Genomic DNA, 21,150 nt, shown 5'->3' on the forward strand with positions numbered 1-21,150 from the left:
GTTCTTGGACTTCCCATCATTTGATCACCATGTCCACTTCCTACCGTGCTTTTGTTGGAATCTTGTGCTGCAGATCACCATTTCATGCTCCGTAGCAAACTCTAGTAGTTGCTCACCTTGTTCAGTTCTTTCTCCATATCTAAACCTTCCCATGACTCTCTCTCCCAACCTTTATCAGTTCCAACCTTTGCTTTCCAGTCTCCTCCAATGATCAACGCATCTGTCTTCGGTATCTCCTCCAGCGTCTTTGTCAAGTCTTCACAGACCAGCTCAATCTCTTCCTCCATACTGTTCAATGTGGGTGCATACATCTGAATCACCTGAGGTGTCGCTCAGGCCCCGGCATCTTAGGTGCTCTACAAAGACATAGCTAGTACTTGCCCAGTGAGCATATGCCCACTTACCGGGTTGCACACAAGGGCAGCAGTGATGGAAGCATGCATGCAGCTACATAGATTAGCTGCCACTCTAGTCCTCTGGCCTAATAGTTAAATCTCTGAACGTTGAAGATTTCTAGGTGAAGAGATGAGAGAGTAAGCAAGGCTAAAGGAGAGTAAATGGTGAGAGAAAATACACTGTTGGTAAAGTCATGTCAAATGAGTACCAGTTAGGGTTGCCAATTCTGATTGAAGGTATTCTGGGAGACCTTTTTTCCAGCATGACCCAATATTTTCCTAAAATATCCTATTTAAAAATCATTGGGATCACTTTCAGTAGTCACCAAGAAACAGATGATTCCAGGAAACTCCAGGCCAAAGTTAGGGCTTGAATAAGGCTGTTGGTGAGCACTGAAACTTGAATAATAACTGTGGAAAGTGATATCATCAGTGTCCTCTCTCCTTCCAAAGAAACATGAGGGACTGAGGAGGGAGAGTAGGAGAGGCCGGAACAGCCCTTGCCATCTTGTTGGCTCAAGTGGCAAAGATTTTTCAGCCTTTTTTTCTAGTGGCTGAGTCCTCTTCCCACCTCTACCTGACGGGGTGGGGTGGGGAAGCTGGTGAAAAAGAGCAAAAATGGCTGGACGATCAAAGCGGATGGTTTTTAGGTATAATCTTTAATTTTTAAAAGTGAGGTGTGACAGTGGCCTGCCAGCCTGTAGAAGCTGGCATTCAGGGCAGCAGACTGCTTGGTCACCTGCCCTTAGAACTGGCACTGAGTTTAGGAAGAATGAGAAGGTGGAAGGAAGGCTGCTAGAGCTGCAACATGTAAGGAGAACAGGGGCCTGGACATAAGTCAGATAGTAAAAATCTGAAGTCTGACTCAAAGTATTTGCAGCAGCAAAATACTGAGAAGGGTTGGGAGCATTTCCGTTCTTGTCAGTCCAAGGGGAAGATGATAGGTAAAAGGATAAGAGCCTGGCACTGAGTCGGGAATAAGAGGCCAACAGAATCTGAGATGCTGGAAGAGATCCAGGTTCAGTACTCTATAGGAACTGGGAGAAAAGTGATGGAAAGTGGCAACTTCAGAGGGAGAAAGAAAGAAGGAGAGAGAAGTCAGTGTACTGGGTTATCAGGCTTTGTGGTCATGTGACAGGGAACTTGCCCTGTGCTGGTAGAGCAAGAGTTAAAACAGCTCAGAGAGGCTTGTCCTGGGAGCCAATCAGAGCCTGGGATGGCTGGCAAGGGTGAAGAACCTCTTGTGGTCCAGCCTTAGAAGGAGAGGGACGTAGCTGCCTACTAGAGATGGGTATCACGGACAGAGCAGAGCTGAGGAAAGGCAGGGTGAGCCAGGGGAGCTCTGGCCAGCCCAGCCCCATGCTGCAGGGGCTGAGGGTACTAGGGTGGCAGAGAGACGGCCAGGGCAGCGGAAGGCAGTAGTTCCCACGCATTGGTGTTGATGAGCAGCCATTTCAGATGCAGTTTGCCCCTGAGGTAAGGAGCGAGATGAAGATTGGCATGCAAGGTGGGTGTGGGGGCTTGGGGCCCTCTAGGATGGGAGGAACCGAGAGTACATTAAGAGAAGGGCTTCATGGTCAAGGAGGGAGGGATGGGGGTCCTGGTCTAAGGTGGAGAAGAAACAGTCAGCAGTGGGTGAGACTGGCTAGAGCAGGGTGCTCTGGAGGCTGGACGGACTAATTCCCCGGTGGGTGCTGTGGTGGTGAGTTGTGCCCATTACAGGTCAGTTTGTAGAGGAGAGGACAGATGCTTGAATAAAATGGAGATGTCATCAGAGGCAAGGAGTGATGTGGAAGGAGGTCTGGTTCCATGCAACAGTGTCTTTTTCATTATAGATTGTGTACAGCTGAAACTTTGGAATGCAAGTTTGATGTGTTTCCAGAAGAGGCAATGCAGGGAGGTGGTATGAGGCACTGCTAACTTCCCTTGTATGAAGATGCTTGTCCATCAAGAGCAGTGAGCTCTGGGCTAGAAAGTATTCCAACTTTCTATGTATGTAAGGCTGATGCAATTTTTATAACATCTTTACCCATCTCTTCCTAAGAATGTTGCTGTTGAGTACAGTACTTTGCACATATGCTTTCCAGTGATCTCAAAGAATAGTAACATGGCTCAAACACCAGCCTTCAGCAAAAATCTCCTGTAGAAAACTGGACGTGGTATGCTAACCTTCCCACTCCCTCCAAATCAGCTTTGTAGTCTACTCAGTCTGAAAGCTACACAAGAACAGCAGTTAGTAAGTACGCGTGAAGTAGGGGAATTTGCTGAAAGAAGAGGAATCTTTCCATTATCAGTGGAAAAATATTGACTTATAAATTTAATTAAAACTCCTAAACAGGATGCTTGTTTTCATCTTTTGTTGTTCTTGTCTGTGCCTGTGCATTTGAGGCAAATGAAGTGTTTCCTTTAAATGTTATGGTTGACTGATATTCACAAGTGTGGTATTAAAGGCCACGAGTTATCAAGTCTAGTTCCCCTTATGCTGAAAGAACAAGTGGTTGCGGGGCATTACTCATGCTGCTGTTTCACTTTTACATCAGGGCCATTGAAATTTATTTCAGGTTCTGATTAGTTGAATTGTCTCAAAAGATGTTGCACCAGGGTAAATATACATAAAAGTATTTACTGTAACAGTCCTCCACTTTGGAGGAACCTGGGTAAAGGGCTGCTGATTGCAGTCACAAAGACACCAGTCTAAATGTACTAGTGACTATTTACAAAGTTGCCTTAAATTACCAGTAACTTCTGGGAAATTTTTGCTCTTACAGGGGAGAGGAGAATAGCAACTGCACATGTTCTTGGCACAAAACTTCCCGGTTTGTTCCAGTGTACATTTTGAATCGCACTAATCTTCTCAACAGAAGGAGGGAAGCTTTATCGAAAGAGAAGTGAATGTTGGAACAATGCTTGGAGCAGCCCAAGAGGCAGTGCAAGAGAAAGAGAAACAGCCTTTTGTCTCTTACTGAGTACTGAGTGGAGGCTCTCTCTTCAGACTTTCAGCCTCTGGCTGGTGGAGGTGTGTTACAGAGGCTGATGCAGAGTCAGCTAGCCCATCCCCCGCTTTCTGTGCACCTTAGTGGAAACCCCAGAATGTATGCCTCTCTCAACAGCTGAAGCTAATGGGGAGGGGGTCATATTTCTTACTATGGTGTTGCCCCTGGATCTCACTAATTGGACTCTCCTACCCAGCTTCATCAGATCTAAGTCTGGTGAGGAGGTCTGAGTTGATCAGACAAGGCGTTAATCTATGCGTTCCCGGCCGGTGTGGTTCTGTTTTACTTGGCCTTTGGTGCTCTTCCTGCCTCTGCCCAGGATTCCCCAGGGGTAGTAGCAGCACCTGATGGTTGATTTTGGACCGGTTTATAACTGGATGTTGAATGGCAGTGGTGAAACTGATCAGAATCTTGTTCATCTTATGCTGTTTGGCAAAACTCTGAGCAGCAGTAGAGACAGGCAACTTGGGACACAACAGCAGAGTATTGGTTTATGCAAGCATTCACATTTCTAAGGCTGTCTCGCAGCCGGGGTGGGCTAGAATCTTTACTTTTTTTGATTTCTACTCCCTCAGCTATGCAGATGATTTCCTGTTGTCTCCTTCCTGTTCCCTTCTGGTGAATTAAGATGGCTCTTGAGTTGTCATCTCATATTCTTCCCCTCTCCTTCCCACATGCTCACTGTGTGTGTTCTTAAAGTATCCTTGACCTGCCTTGGATTTTAGCCATCTTAGAGGCATATACCTGTGTGACATATTTTAAGGATCCTTTCCCCAGGCAGTGAATTAAGATGAATGATTTTTTTTTTTTTTCATCAAAAAGCATTTTCACATTCTGTAACTAAATTATTGTGACACATGCTTCCTGCATACATTTGATACCTCTCATGTGCATCTTGGAGCAGTGTTGCTTTAATTGAGTAGGAATAACAAACCCCTGAACATTCTACATACTTATTTCGCAACTGAAGAGATTTTCTGAGTTAGATTTCATATTTTTACCATTTTGAGTCTTCTCCATATCATTTGTCATCTGAATTTTTACAGTGGACACATTGAGGTGTCAGGCCTTGGGGTTGTTCTGCACTTCTCCTTTGCATAACTTTGCAAAGGTCATTTGAGGTAATCCAAAAAAAAAAGAAAAAGGGCTCCACCTTGGAAGCTTAAGTCTGGAATACAGTAGTCTCTTACCTCTAATAGAAGGAGAGTCTTTCTAAGCTGCTGAGGGCAAAATATATTATTCCAAAAAAACTTTGCTTGGAGTGGTCTTTTAAATTGTGATGTACTAAGCAAGATTCTGTTTCATGGTTAACTTCTTCTCTAATACATTCCAGATTGAAGGAGTATCAGAGGGGTAGCCGTGTTAGTCTGGATCTGTAGACCAACGAAGGGTCCTGTGGCACCTTATAGACTAACAGAAAAGTTTAGAGCACGAGCTTTCGTGAGTTAACAGATGAGCATCTGAAGAAGTGAGTTAACTCATGAAAGCTCATGCTCTAAACTTTTCTGTTAGTCTATAAGGTGCCACAGGACCCTTCGTTGCGCTACAGATTGAAGGAGACTCCCTTAATTAACACTCAAAGATATTAAGATAGGTTTTATTTGGTTTAGGGCTTTTCTATTTCTAAATTGTGGAAAGAATTAAAAATTAGTACATTAAATTTAGAGTGCAACTTGACATTCTTGAAGAAAGTGGGTAGGAGGAGATGTTAGTGCCAATATTAGTGATTAGGTGTTGAGCTTCTTGGGTTCAGTTTCTAACCCTACTACTAACTCAGGAAAGCTGTCCCTGCTTCCAATTTTCTAGCTGTGAAAATGCTATGGTGGGGTTAAGCGAGTGTTAAATTCTTTAAATTAAATACTTCATTAAAAGGTTGAGGGAACTGGCTAATGTGTTCCAAGGGAATGGACTAAAGCTCAGTTAACTCCAGTGTACAAGACTTCAAGATGTTCAGTCATACATAGGCGGGCTGAGGCGGCTCCCTTTTCTCTTACTCTGCATTCTCAGACCTTTTGAGACATGAAATCTGAAACAATTCAGTGCGTGTGGAAATGTTGTTGTGTTAAGTACAAAATGTTGCCTTGTTGTGACTGATTACTTCCTTGTAAGTCATATAGTTGGGAATAAATCTCGCATTTCAGTATTTCTTTGCTTTTTATTACATGCCAGTAAAAGTGAGACACAAGTTTTGAATTCTTCTCAATTCTGTCTGGGGATGGGAAGAAGGAAGTATTAAAGATCAATGGCTTGCACCATTATAACGAAGAAGCTACCTATGCAAATGAGGAGAGCAATATCTGTTGGAGAATGTACTCTACCTCCCTGATATAAGGCAGCAACAATGATGGGAGAAGCCCTCCCAACAATGCAGTGCTGTCTATGTCAGGAGTGAGGTAGATATAAATACTTTACTCCGGGGTGTGGATTTTCCATATCTCTGAGCAACGTAGTTATGCCAACATAAGTTTTTGCAGAGTAGATCAGAGCTAAGGGACAGGTTGTCTTTAAGAAAATAGAGACTCCTTACACAACCCATTGAAAACCTACTTTTAAGCATAAATACAGTCCAAAACAGTATATTTCCTGTTAACAGCTTTTTGTATAAGTGCATACAGAAAAGCACTCATGTAGCATTTTAAAGACTAACAGAATAATTAAATTATTTTGTTAGTCTTCAAGGCTACGTCTACACTAGCCTGAAACTTCGAAATGGCCACGCAAATGGCCATTTCGAAGTTTACCAGTGAAGCGCTGAAATGCATATTCAGCGCTTCATTAGCATGCGGGCGGCCGCGGCACTTCGAAATTTGAGGCATCTCGCCGCTGTGCGGCTCGTCCCGACGGGGCCCCTTTTCGAAAGGACCCCGCCTACTTCGAAGTCCCCTTATTCCCATCTGCTCATGGGAATAAGGGGACTTCGAAGTAGGCGGGGTGCTTTCGAAAAGGGGCCCCGTTGGGGCGAGGCGCCTCAATTTCGAAGTGCCGTGGCTGCCCACATGCTAATGAAGCGCTGAGTATGCATTTCAGTGCTTCATTGGTAAACTTCGAAATGGCCATTTGCGTGGCCATTTTGAAGTTTGGGGCTAGTGTAGACATGGCCTAAGTGCTACATGACTCTTTTTTGGCTAGAATACAGGCTAACATGGCTCCCTCTCTGTTATCAAGTGTATACAGGCTGTTTTATACCTATGTTGCTTTGAAGAAAAATGCAAAAGATGTAGAAGAATTAGACTAAGAGTTGTAGGGAACTTTTTTGAAAAAAAGTGTTTCTTTTGCGAAGTGTGGGAGTTACATTAATGTATATCTACTAATTTATAGTTCTTTATATCATAGCTTTCACTTGATTACCATACATAAGTATAATTTTAAGTTTAGTTTTGCTGACTATGATAAAAGCTATATGGAATCTTACTAAGATTTGGAATTATATTTTCTACATAGTTCATTAATAGATTAGAGTGAAAATACTCAAAAATAAAATGTGATTGACCTTGGCTGTAGAAAGAGGCCTGTTTTCAAAAGTGGAAGTCTTTCTATTTTGCATTCTCCAAGATTTGCCCTTTCCAATTATGTTTTACCGGAGTATTGTATATGAAAGTATTTCAGACATGGGAGCAATTTTCCTGCTATTTAATGTGGAAAAAATACATAAAAGAACACTCAAGGTACCCTTTTAATTGCTTGTGTATCAGTACAGGCTGTAATTAAATATGCAACTTTAACACATTCTTTAAACTGATCTCATTCCAATGTGAATTACAGGGAACTCTGTAGTCAATGGACTTAAACCAATATTCAACTGTTATAAGCAAGATCTGTCAGATCAGAATTTTAAACTGAGATTGCACTAATTCTGAAATAATAGAATATTTGCATCCTAAATTGTCTACAAGCTTAGATACACTTATTGAAGCACAGTAAAATTGTCATGAGTTTATAACTTTATTGAATTTTAGCTTGTTTTTTACTCTGAACTAATTTTAGTAACTTACGAAACTCAGCTGCAAACTGACCATGTGTGTGTTATAGACTTTCACTGTCGCTAGGATTAGTGTTGTGATTAACCAGGGCAATACGCGTGTTTTTTCTGTCTTATGCGAAGATAACCATCTTGGCTTGTATTAACCCAGGGTGAACTGTTGTGTTTGAAATAGAAATCATGTTGATACATTCTAAGTCTAGCAGGGACTGTTGTGATCATCTTGACTGTGTAACATAGGTCATAAATCCTCCATGGATAATTTTCTGTTTTAGAAAAACATCCAGTCTCCATTGGAAAAATTGTCAGTGATAAAGAATCTAACACATCTTGGTAAATTGTGCCACTGGTTAATTAAATGCACTGTTAGGGTTCAACTATTTTTATTTCTAGTTTGAGTCCTCTCCCTCTATAATCAAAAAAAAAAAAAAGCCTTTAAATGAGTTTGTGCTTAATGTGGTTCCAAAAGATTTTTAAGCAAGTATTGACATAGATGGTAATGATGAAATGTTTTATTAAAAAACTGAGATTTAAACAAGGTTGTTTTGAAGTTTAGATCAGTATGAAAATTAGTGTGCAGAAAAAGATGTTGCTGATCTTTGGAGATGGCTTGCTATCTTTGCCGTGCTTTTTTGTGATTGGCACTTGTAGTAATAACCATTTCCAGCACTTCTTAAGAAACCTTGTTTTGAGCTGCATTTACAAGGTTTCTCATCAGATTAGTTCAGCTCAGAATAATGTTATAATACTTCACTGCCATCTCCTGGTTTTTTTGGAGCTGCCTGCTTCCCAGTGGGAGACACGTTACGACTACTCTCCTAGCCTCACTTGATTTCGGAGGTACAGCAAATACTGGCCTCATCACCTGAGGCTCTCTAACTTCCCTGCCTGCCATCCCCAGAACATGTCCAACCCTGCTATTTCATCCTCCCACAACTGGTAGATGTTCTTTTCCTTTAGCTAAAACTTCAGTGTTCTGCTCACTATCTGTTTGGACTTCTGTGGCTCCTCAAACACCTACCTCTCTGTCTTTCAGAGTATTTGAAAACGTAGCCAGTGTGCCCATTGGTGGTATATTATAAGTGGGGGGGTAAGTATGTGGTCACAATGAGTCTGTCATTATAGTTCTTAGCATAACATCGGTATTGTTAGAGAGCAGGGGATCTCAGGCAGCTTTTAGTGTAACTCTTGAGTCTACTGCTTTTGATTCCTAAAACTTTTTTTAGCCATTTTTGTGTTTGTTTACTCAAAAAAAATCCTATAATGCCATGTTGTTGATGGGTTTTCACGATGGACTTTTTTTAATAAAGCAGCATAGAGTTTAAGGCCAGAGGAGACCATTTAGGTCAGTGGCTTTTACCCAGTGGTACATAATACCCCTTAGGATACACAGAGGTCTTCCAGGAGGTAAATCAACTCCTCTAGATATTTGTCAGTACAAACTAGAATTCATATGGACAATAACTTACGTACACTGGTCTGTAGACTATACACTGAAATGTAAGCAAACATTTTATAATCAGGTTGATTTATGATGCCGAAAAAAAGTAATTTTTCTGTAATAGTGTGCTGTGACCTTTTTTTTTTTTTTTGTAATCAGTTGATATCTAAGTGAGGTGAAACCTGAGGGAATGCAAGTCAAATCACACTGCTGAAAGGGGTACAATAACCTAGAAAGGCTAAGAACATCTAGTCTGTTCTCTGTTGCAAGCCATTACATTTCTCCGTTACCCTGTATTGAGCCTAATACAGGTCGAACCTCTCTCTAATCTAGACCTCTCGTCTGGCAACATCCATAGTATGGCATGATTTTAGTCAGCCAGATGACCACTTATTATGGCTGTGGCCAGGGTTCCCATGGTCCAATAAAAGTTTGTTTACAACTACCAGGACTGGCTCTGTGTTCTGTGCTGCTGTTTAGTTGTAATTTTACTCCTAAATGTCGTCTTAGGCCCCAGTAAGCAGTGGGAGTGTTCATAATGGGCTAGGCAATATTGACCTCCCATGATCTAGCAAGGTCTCTCATCTGGTACCGGTCAGGTCCTGAGGGTGCAGGACAAGAGAGGTTCAACCTGTAGCTTGTTTTTGGCTAGGGTGCATTTTCCCTTCTTGATTTGAAGACCTGGAGAATTCACCCCTTCCACTGGTGACTGATGCTCACTTTGGGAAAACGTGCCTAATTTATCATCTGAAGTTGCCTGCCTTCTGCTTCCAGCCACTGGTTCTCATTAAGCCATTCTCCCATAGATGAAAAAGCATCCTTGAATCTCTTGTGACAGCTGTAACTAACAAATGCCTAGTTTCCTTGGAAGCAAAGCAAGTAGTTTTTATAGTATAGTAGTTGCACAGTTTGGCAACTGGCCCATATGGAGGGAAAAAAGACCACCAGCCAGATAATGGGGGTTTGCATCTGTGGTCTCTCTTTAGTGGGCGGGAGGTCACTGCCCAAATAATTAGTTTTGCAACTGATGGATTGTTTGACTAGGTGTCTTCCTAGTCTCATGTGCTTTTGGGGAAACAGAATCTGCAGTTCTCTAGCTTATTCTGCAGATTTTCTAGGGGCTGGAAGAAGAGGAGTTGTGACACAATTACAGGGTTCCTTAGTGAAAATGAGTGCTTAATGTAAGTGAAAACTTCTTAGTTCTGCAATCTCTTATCACTTGTGGTTAATCTGCCTAGCTTCTGAAAGACAGAGCCTAGAAATGACTCTTCCACACTTGAGGGATAAAACCTTCCTCTTTATTTTTGGTAAATGTAGAGTTTTATTGCTGACCCTTCCTTTGATCTAGCCCTACCTCCAAGAATGGTATTTATTTAATACCCACACTTCCCATCCAATTTACCAGCCACTCTTCTGTCCTTCTAGTACATGCTTGTTATAAAATATTAGAAACTCCTCCTAGAAGGCTTTTCTAAAAGCATATTTAGTACTGGAAGAAGGTGTTCATGTTGCTTATCGAAGACTGTATTGAGATTAAAAAAATATATTGAGATGCTTTTAAAGTTTAACTCTTTGGGGTTCTTCTGGATTACATATATATAAAATAGAGCATACTATCTTTGCTAAATTAGATATTGTTATCTAATACCTCTTCTATGGGCAACTTAAAAACAAAAATTACCCAGTGATGTCACTTTTTCATGACGTTTGACATTCTGAAGTATTGCAAGTAGGAATTCTGTCTAAATTGCTTGCATATGTCATTTCTGAAGCTGCTCTAATGTCACTTGAAAAATTTACATTGTGATCTGTTGCATTAAGCTGGAGATAGAAATCAGAAATTTTCTGTCAAGAAGCTTAAGTTTTAAATGGGATTTTCAAAAGTGGGTTATTTTAGTCTACATTTAAATTGAGAACTTGCCTTTAATAATGTCTGTCATAGAGGGAAAGGGGGGTAACTAAAATTGGGAGAGCTCATATGTATGATGAGGGCATGGCTGAAGATAGAATCTTTGTCAAATTTCAGTCTCTTATTTTTGTATATTGGAGTTACCCAAGAAATGGCTTCTTTCCGATGCTCAAAGCACAGTCACTGTTATGTCACACGTTCAGCTAAAGTATTGATTAACTTACGGTTCGTTAACATTTCCACAGTTATTCCATCCTCAGTTGGAGGACTAGGCAGTTTCTAACAACGATATGGCCACCAGAACTTTATAGAACATATGCAGTCTATGAATCTGATTTGGACTTGAGTTGCTCTACATTTGCACAGGCACAGTCACAGTCACTGAAAACAATTATGTGGGTTTGCTAATGATTTATAAACAATCCTTTAGACACAAAATACATATTGCACTTGCAAGTGGGATATGTGGGTGTGAGAGAATAGTGCACATGAGTTTGCAGAATGCAAACAGGAATCTGTAAAATGACTTAAATATTTTTAGTCACTCTGTGCCTCAGAGTGCACCTCCTCTACCTTTACAGATTTTGTGAAAACACTAGTTCCTCTGACGGTCATATCATCTGCTATTGAAGAAAATTTCTCTATCCAAGGATACATAATCTCACAGATGCGATTTGAAGCAGTATGTGGATTTTTTTTTTTTAAATGATAACTTTTAACCAGTTAAAGCCCAATGGGCAACATCAATTCGCTAGTACAGTAGTTTTGAACTTTTCTCTTGCCTATTTGTGGAGCCCTAAACATTTCAAATGGATATGTGGAGCCCTTTGGAAACTTCAGACATAATCAGTAGACCACAAGGGCTCTGCGGATCACAAATTGGAAACTACTGTTATATATAAGTAACTATGTAGTATACGTGGATGTGAAGGAGCATCTCTGCTTCTTTTCACAAATTTTAACAGAGCTGGGGTCTCTGACTGGAAAATTCCCTGACTTCAATAGTCACTCAATTTTAATAAAATCATTAAAAACTACATGGTAAACTGATCTGGTGACTAGATTCCTGTACAGTATCTCTCGCTCAAATGAAAACTAACCTGTTGTAATGAGATGTTTTGTTTCTGATATTTACTTGGCAAAGATCTGTAAACTTGTCTTAAAATCTCCTGCATTGCGGGGAGTTTGTGTGTGTGTTTAAAATGTGCCAGTCTGGCAAAAATTCTGGTAACTCCCTAGTGGCCAGTAGGCATACATACGCTATGCATGCACAGTGCAACATCCTTCCACAGACTTGCATGTGCACTCCTGTTCAGTCACATCTTTCTGTTCTTGGTACTGACACTTGCACCACCCTGGCATTGCTTTACTGCCAATGGGTCAAGGCTCTGTCAGTTCTTCATTTCTTCACCGAGGGCTTAACAATTCTTCCAAAGTTATCAGTTCCAACCCCCCCTCAAACTTTTTAAAATGTTTGGTCTTAGTCCACATCAGTAAACCTTCCTTTCCCATCGCATGTGAAAACAGACATTTAGAGTATTAAGCAGTTAAACCTGTCTCGTGCAGCCATCTGTTATTGGGGTATCTAGGCTTGTTTACACAACTTGTTAAAAAGTTGACTGGAAGCAGAATGACGGCCCACTCATCCCTTCAGCCAGGCAGTCCCTTTAGGGCTCCAGACTGCCTTCCACACTCCTTCCAGCATTTTTAGTGCTCTGCCAGGTATTTTATTTAGTTTTGTGCCATGTAGAATATGGAGCGAAAACCTGTAATTATTGGCCACCATTCCATGTTTTATCTATCACAAAGTGACAGTAGTCACCACCTTCCGCCAGAAGAGGTGTGTTTAAGCTGGAATATGTTCATGGAGTTAGAAAGTGAAGATTCTGTTGTTTGTTTGTTTTTTTTTTTCTAAGTGTCTGTAGGAAAGCCAGCTCTTGTAAGAACACTGATATTTGTAAAGGGTTTATTAAGCCCAATTCAGAACTTAGTTAAAGCTGTTGTACTGCTGATGTGAACATACCTATCTTTTTAAATATCTACTTGGGTTCCTGTCAAAACAAAAAGCAGTCAAGTAGCACTTTAAAGACTAGCAAAAAAATGTATTAGGCGAGCTTTTGTGGGACAGACCCATTTCTTCAGACCATAGCCACACCAGAACAGACTCAATATTTAAGGCACAGAGACTGGTTCTCTGTGCCTTAAATATTGAGTCTGTTCTGGTGTGGCTATGGTCTGAAGAAGTGGGTCTGTCCCACAAAAGCTCGCCTAATACATTTTTTTGCTAGTCTTTAAAGTGCTACTTGACTGCTTTTTGTTTTGATAGTATATAGACTAGTATGGCTCCCTCTCTGTTACTACTTGGGTTTCTGTGTAAAATTTAGATTTGCAGAGTCCCAGCCTCCTGTTTGTAGGGAGTTGGACGCTTATTTGCAAAGCTATCAACTTCTCCTGAACTTACATTTTCATTTAATTCAATGCCTTTGTGTTAGCAAAGAAATGGTTGACATGCAAACTGAGCGCAAGCGACGCCTGTGTCAGGTAGATATTAGCAGCTGTTGCCATAATAGGGTCAGGCCTTGTGAAGTAAGCAGAGAAGCAGCTGCAGTGTTGCACACTGAATCCTCTGGGCTCCTGATAGCTCAGAGAAGTGACAATTAGCAACTCCTCCAGGTTCTTCCTCTGCAGAGCCAGACAGGTTTCTAATCCTCCCTCGTGGCCAACAGACTGACACCAAGCACAGAGCTCTCCTCTCCTGAAGTTCCCATATCAGCAGACCATAGCTTGTTTCCGAGGCAAGAGAAGATGCTTGGCTCCTTACTCTCTTGCACCTCCAGGGTGAGGCCAAGGATCTCGCTACAGCCCTTTGGTGCTGGCATGCTTGAGGTGCACAAAGGGGCATGCAAGGTCCCAAAGGAGTAATAAAGTATTGAATGAAAGAGAATGCTGGAGTGATCCTGTAGCTCTACCAGGAGGTGTGGCCAGACTTTCAACATTGACCCTCCAGAGCTCCTGCAAGGCACTTGAGCATGCACACAACTTTGAATGCCCAAGTAGTACCACTGACTTCAACTCACGTGTAAAGTAGTAGAAATGCTCATGTGCCTACAAGGGACGAACCAGTCAGATCCTGAGACCCTCCAAAGGATTGAGGACTTGATGTGGCAAATGGAGAAGTGAAGCACCTGCCATTGGAGAACAGGTACTACTGTGACCTCTGGAACTTTCAAAAGATGCTGCTGATGGGCAATGGTTTGGATCGTGGCAGAGAACAGTTTTTGTTTCACTGTAAATCATGCAAATGACTTTTGGCTCTTTCAGAACTTCCTGTTCTACCCCTCAGTGGAGCCTTGTGCCTACCACAGCCAGGAGGAGGGTTTCCTCTTCCATCCCCTTTGTCCCTGTCTTTCAACAATGGAATAAATCACTTGGGGTTTGCTTATGGGAACATACAGCAAAATAATGTTAACTAAAAGGTGCAATTAGGATTTAAAGTACTTTAAACTCCCTGTGTGGAGACTCTCAGAATTAGGTTGGGTGTAAGCTTAAAATGGTGCCTCAGCACAGCTGAGTAGTAGCACTTATGTAAAGATGCTCTTAAGCTAATGGGAGAGCTTGCTTCCATTGGTGGAGTTAATCCACCGTTACAAGTCCAGAGAAACTCTCCTGCTGAAATAGTGCTGTTCCTGCAGGGGCTAGGTCAATACGACTGTTGCTCAGTGGTGTGGATTTTTCACTCCTGAGCAACAGCGCTGTCCTGATATGTCTCTAATATAGACCTACCTTTGGTGCCCAGGTGGGGCTTTAATGCAGTTTTAAGTCCTAAAAGGTGGGAATTTAGAGTGGCTTGTCTGCACAGTGCAGTGCAGAACTCTATGAAAGTATGACTTGTAGTGCACTGCAACACGATGCAAGTCAAGTGCCCTGTGAAGGTAGGAACAAGATAGGAAAAGATACATAAAGGGCAAGTTATTACTTTCATTCCTGTAGTCTTTTGGCTTTATTCTGTAGCAGCTCTTCTGGTACACAGTTGAAATATATTGACACACACTACACTGATTCTTATAGGGAAAAAAAAATAACAATCATTTTAGAAACCAGGATTTTGTGGGATTGGTCTTTCCTTTCCTAGAGTGTCTATTTAATTTTTTTTGTGGAATACCCTTGTGGGAACAGTTTAAAGGTTTTATTTTTATTTGTTTGTTTTGTTTAATTGACAGAATAGATTGCAATAATATTTTCCAAAGCATATCACAAAGCACTTCTGTCTTGTCCTGTTAGTTTATTTTAGATGCGCTGAGCTAAAATCCTTTTGTTTTTGAAGCCTGATGTGAGCAAAATGTAAACACATAAATAGTACATCTGAATAACTAAACAAGCATCGTTATAAAAAACACAGTAACTTCTAGTCATGTGGCATTGTGTCAGGTCTGTTTTCAGATAGGAGGAGGAAGTTCCCTATTGTTCTTAAGCCAACTGGTAACTGACACCACATTAATAGAACATTGTGAACAAAAGCCTTTTGTTCACAATTTGTATTCGTCTAGAATAGACCAATTTCAGCATCAAAGCCTAAGTAGAACATAATGTATGAGCAGGCCAATCTGAGTAGAACACAGTGGTGAGTTCAGTGAGTTGGTAGACAGCCATAATTTTAAATTAAAATTAAAATGGGACTGAGTAGTAATTACTGAGAGGATTATAGTTTGCTACATGAATGGACAAAATGGTCCCATCAAATCTCCCTGCTCATTTTGTATAGCGCTCATTGATCATAGTAGGATGCTTTAAAAATACAAAAAAAAAAAAAGCATTTTATTATCCTTCCCTCTGAATGGGAGTTAGAAAGTATACATTAATTTAGAAACAACAGTACTGAGGTGTGTACTATAGGACAGAAAAGCTGGAGAGCTCTTAGTAAAGGAAGCAATGGTATTGTTTAGTTCTTCTGACTAAACAAAATAGGGTAACTCCATGTGAAATGACATTAAATACCTCACAGTATTTATAGTTCTCAGAAATGCTGATGTATAGCCATGCTCAGCTCAGTTGAGATTTCAGTCCAGTTGTTCATCAGCCTGCGTATGCCTAATTTCTGGTTCCATGTTAGGACCTGTTTTAGCAAATGTTTTGCTGCCCAAGGTCACACCTCACTTACTAGAGTCTCGTCCATTTTCAACAAGCAGAACACAAATGAAATTGCACAAGTTTCATAGCTTCATTCAGTCCCATTGCATTGCACAGACAAAGTCCTGAGAAGTTTGGACTGTCCTGAAATAATTGAGAAGTAACATTTTGTAAAAATAAATACATAAAATATTTGGTATTCTTGTTACCATATGAGTACATCTATGTGGATCAGAAGGTTTTAAATTCTTGTTGATTTGAAACTGATATGTTCCTGGATGAGGTTCCACCTTCTTAATTTATTATTTAGGTGACTCCATTATTAGGTTGGTGTCATCCCATTTTGACAAAACTTTTACTTGTGAAAAATAGCCTTCTAGAAATATAGAGGTATAGGACAAAAGAGTTTAAAATGTTGTCTTAAAATTTTCCTTTCAACAAGAGTGCACTTTTTTCAGTACTTTCTCACTAAGAGCCTATTTGTAATGACCACATTGATGCACAAGTGGATGCCTCATGTTTTGAGACAAAACTGATTTTCTTCAAACGTCTTAACTACTGACTGGCATTCAGTTCTCTTGCATGACACTTTTAAATTAATTGTGAACTTCTGGTGTTTACATATATACACATGCCTTACAATTCTGTTTCTTTCAGGTAGTGGTGCTACAGCAGTAGTCCAGGCAGCGCTATGCAAACCCAGGCAAGAACGTGTAGCAATAAAACGAATCAACTTAGAAAAATGCCAGACCAGTATGGATGAATTGCTTGTAAGTAAATTCAAAGAGGAAAAATGTTGGTGGCCAGCTCTTTTGTCTAATTGGAGATTATGCAGAAAACGGGTTTTAAGAGAATCTGGGAGGTATGTGCAATTGTACTAATAAATGAACTGTATCGAGGTCATCCAGTAACTCTACCTAACATATAACATCTCAAATGTACAAAACCAAGATGTGCAAAGATTAGATATTTCGTGACTGTATGTGGTGATGCCTTTGGAAGAGCCACTCTAAGCGTGAACCATTTCTTAAGACCCTTTCTTGAGAACTTTAAAAGTTGACCATAAAACTTTTTGAACTTCATATGTGAATATTACTTACAAAAAAGTCATGTGTAGATTAAGTTTCAATTTATACAATAGGACACTGAAGTGATGGTTGGGTTAAAATGTCAACAAAGAGTGGCAACTTCTTTTTATTTATTTTTTAAACAAACCCTTTAAAATTACAAGTTTTGGAAAATGTTCATTTGGTCTTAAATGCATTACAGCACACTTACTAGCATATATATTTCACATTTCAGGATTTTCATTTTACAATAGCTTTAATCCAATAGACCATACCAACTGATTTAGAAACATCTGTTGGACTGCTAATCAAAGAAATACTGACGTTTTTTTCCTGAAGTGTGATTTCAGGCAATAACCTATGTAGAGTAGCAGGCGTTGAGTAGGTTATTGCACCAGTGGTGGCAGCCTGTCAGGTCTGGGAATCAGTAAGAACTCTTAGACTTTGTTGTTAACTCTTCTTCTATTCAGGGTCTTATAAGACCACTCATTATGGTATCTAGACAGCACAACGAGAAGTGAAGGATGCAGAATGACTCCAAAAGGGAGACTGCTACTTCCTGCTTCTCAAGTTGCTATTACTTGGAGCGCGTTGGTTTTTCTAACGAAGAAACTTTATAACTTTTTGAAGGTTGCTCCCTGTACGTGTTCTACTGTGGGATTTGCAGGCACTCAGAGCCAGAGAAATTTAAAGGCATTGTCCGTTGGTCCATATGTCCCCCACTCATCTCATTTCCCTGACTGAGGAGATAAAGGGTGATGCAGTCTGACTGCCTCTCCACTTCGTTCTCGCTGTTGCATGGTCTGCGTCAGAATCTCCAGTGTGTGAAACTTAATCTTTCTTCTTTGTGAAAATATATTTAGAATATAAAAGGCTATTTATAGATTTTAGAGGCATTAAAAACTTTTATCCATTTATTAAGTCTTATACTTAGTCTCCACAACCTGAAGAGCACTCCTCCCCCTCCCTTGGTTGGGCAGCCCAGTACTCTGTGTACTGGACTATATTCAGGACTCCAGGCTTCAAATTTTTTTTCTGCCTGCTACCCTAATCAGTTAATTTACCAGGTCACACCAAGCAACCCCGGCAATAGCTCAGACAGTGCTATGACTCCTGTCCTCTCAGAGATCCTCTGGAATGCCAAAAAAAAAAATCGTGGTCATCCCTGCATGAGTAGTGTCTGTGGCACTGCTCGAGGTACCTCTGTTAATATTTGTAAGGCAGCTATGTGGAGCTCAGTCCATGTTTACTAGATACATCAGCAGGACTCCTGTATCTGAAACAGCTGTCCTATGTTCAGCTCTGCCATTTGTGACCTTGCATCCTTCTTCAGTTTGAGTACTGTTTGTCAGTCACATAAGGACCAGCCTTTTGAAAAAGAGAAAATTACTTACCTTTTATAATAACTGGTGGCTCTTCAGGATGTGTGGTCCACTACATGCTTTCCCTCCTCTCCCTCTGCTTTTTATTTTCCTCTGATTCATGATGGAGAAGGAACTTGAGAGGTGATTGGCCCATGCTGCCCTTTATCCTTTGGACAGAGGCCTGAGGTGATGAACAGACACTTCTTACAACATTTTTTGGCTCCAGGCTCATGGAGTGCGTGTTTTCATCCACAGTAGAATGCAGACAGTCCATGTGTCTTGAAGAACTATACTTACTGTAAGGTCAGTAAATTCCTCTTCTAAGAAAAATGGCCTCCTTGATGTAGAAATGCCAGGCCAGAGGTGTCTTGAATTTTGCCCTTGGCATTACCACAAATATATTCCATAGTCGTGGGGGTCTCTGTCTCAAATGTACATGTTTTCAAGATGATTATGCCTGTGGTGGAGGAGCTGTCTTCTACGACAGCTTAGGGCATATCTACACTACAGCAGGGGTCAATGCTGCAGTGACCAATCCACTGGGCATCCGATTTATTGTGGCTGCTTGGACACAATAAATTTCTCGGATTTTTCCCTCCTGTCAATAACTGAACTCCACTAAAACAAGAATAGCCGACATTGATGGGAGAGCAGCTCCTGCGACCTTATTCACTGAGGCATCTTGCATGTGGTATGTCGACTTCAGATACACAAATAGCATAGCTGAAGTAGATAATGCTGCATAGTGTAGTCTAGGCCTCAGTTTCACTTTGTTTGGGCTCCATAGATAATCAGAGCCATGAACTGGATGTGGGAGAGGAATGTGTTGGCACCTGTTTGCTACACTCTACCTCTCCCAAAATTCTGTTTAGTCTAACACTGTTTTAAAGGAACTTGCAACAATGTGACTTAAATGGGTACTGGATGCAACTCAGGCAGTGGGAAGGGTTACCATGGGTGTCCAACCTTTTGGCTTGCCTCGGCTGCATTGAGTGAAGAGGAATTGTCTGGGGCCGCATATAAAATATATAATATAGTTAATGTATATAAATCACATAATGTTAAAAGTCCCAATGTTGTCAAAAGGGTTTTGTGCCCTCTTTTAAGGGCCACCTTCTTGTGAAACATTCTCTGTCAGATTTTTGAGGTATCTGTGTCTGCTGTGCCAAGAGATCTTTCCTGTCTGCCCAAACAGAGGCAGTTTGTCTGGACCTTTTTAATGTCATGTTGCTTTTTTCCTTTCCCACTTTTTTACTCTATTAAAATGATGGCAATTCTGCTTTTATGTACAAACAGTTTATTTCTCCTTCTGCTTCTGTTCTGAGCCATAAATGCCCTCCCACACAGTTGCTTGGCTACACGTGACTGTTGTCCTCCCATGTTGATTCTTCCAACTGCATGTTTATGATCTATTTGAGAGTCTTGAGTAAAATACATTAAAAGGCAGAGGGCCCTGATAATTGTAAACCCTGTTCTAGCATGTTATTTTCACTGTTCCAAAACAGGTGTTCTGCCAATCCCTGGGATCTCCCTAAACTTCTTGAATGCGTTCATGCAAACATGTTTATTTCTATGCATAACAGTTTGAGTAGGTTTTCCAAGCATTCCATGAGAATTCTCCTTTTTGAGAATACAAATTGTCTTGAAACGCTGTACATTCCTAATAATACAGATCTTCATAAAGTTATGTAATAAATCTGATAAATACTTTCCATAAGATGGTAGTGGCTTTCATAATGGGTGAGCACTGAATTGCATTTAATAGGTAACTTATTAGGTAACTTGAGAATTAAATGGATGTGTTTACAGTGTGCCCTTTCCTTTCTAATATTACAGTGTACTTGAGTTTCTTTTGTTCTAAATGTCCACTTAACTTTGCAGTGTGAGCTCAATTTATCTTATGCTGCTGCATATTAGAAAAAAGCCTAACTTCACTAACTTGATGTGCAAATAGAGATCTTCTGTCCTTGCTAATGTCTGTAGAATTGTCCACTGTTTTGTGGATCCAGCTGTTTGCTCCCAAATGTCAGTGCAAGGGGCATTTTTCAACTCAGGCAACACTTATGCTAAGGGGACTATAGAGGCACAGCTGTGACACCATAGCTGTGCCATCATAACCCTTAGACACATCCCGCAGGGATGAAAGAGGCTCCCTGGACGACGACAGCTAGGTCCAACAAAAGCATTCTTTCATGGATCTGGTTGTGCTGGCATAGCTACAGCACTTGCTTCTGAGTAATGGTAGCTCGTCAGCCTAAGTGTTTGTGTAGACCAGGCCTTGCTCTCAGCAAGGGAAACAAAATTTTTTGTATAGAAATAATAAATGTTCAGAATCACTGAGAAAATTAGTGATTGTGTAGTACCCAGAGGCACTGAGACCTCATCTGGGGTGAGTGAAGTCTCTGCTCTGCAGCCTCAGCTGAGAGCCAGCTGACCTTTTAGCTCATGTGGTAGAGGGCAGGGCTTTAGACCCTATGCTTGCAGGTTCTGTCCCTGGGGCCGGCAACCTGCATCTGTTGGCATTACAATTGTAATTAGGAACATTCACATGAGCATGAAGTACTTTTGTGTGAGTAATGATGTGAAAGCTTTCTACTTTGAATGGGTCTTTCAGAAAGTCTGACCATTGTCAAGTAGATGCTTTTTTTTTTTTTTTTTTTTTTTTTTTTTTTTTTTTTTTAAAAAAAAAAGTATTGAAAGCTGCCATTACTACATGAAAATAGGCTGCCGGTGACTGCCTTGGTCCCCAAAAGTTGGAAAAGTAGGGGAGGACGCTAGGTTTTCTGTGAGGGTGTGGTATCAAGATCTTCTTTGGCTTCTCAGGCTAGCCTGCGCTTTGGTTTTTAGTGTCTTTGCTAGCTTGGATACTTACATA

General features: G+C 40.8%; 1 protein-coding gene across 1 annotated transcript in view; it reads left to right on the forward strand.

Moving 5' to 3' along the window:
• STK39 (serine/threonine kinase 39) overlaps positions 1-21,150 on the forward strand; it is a 179,206-nt gene that overhangs the window by 21,978 nt on the left and 136,078 nt on the right. The window contains exon 2 of the mRNA XM_075000805.1: positions 16,502-16,614. Coding sequence (XP_074856906.1) covers positions 16,502-16,614 — 113 coding nt within the window. The remainder of the gene's footprint in view (positions 1-16,501; positions 16,615-21,150) is intronic.

This window comes from Carettochelys insculpta, chromosome 8 (genome assembly GCF_033958435.1).
Source record: "Carettochelys insculpta isolate YL-2023 chromosome 8, ASM3395843v1, whole genome shotgun sequence".
Classification (NCBI taxonomy): domain Eukaryota; kingdom Metazoa; phylum Chordata; order Testudines; family Carettochelyidae; genus Carettochelys; species Carettochelys insculpta.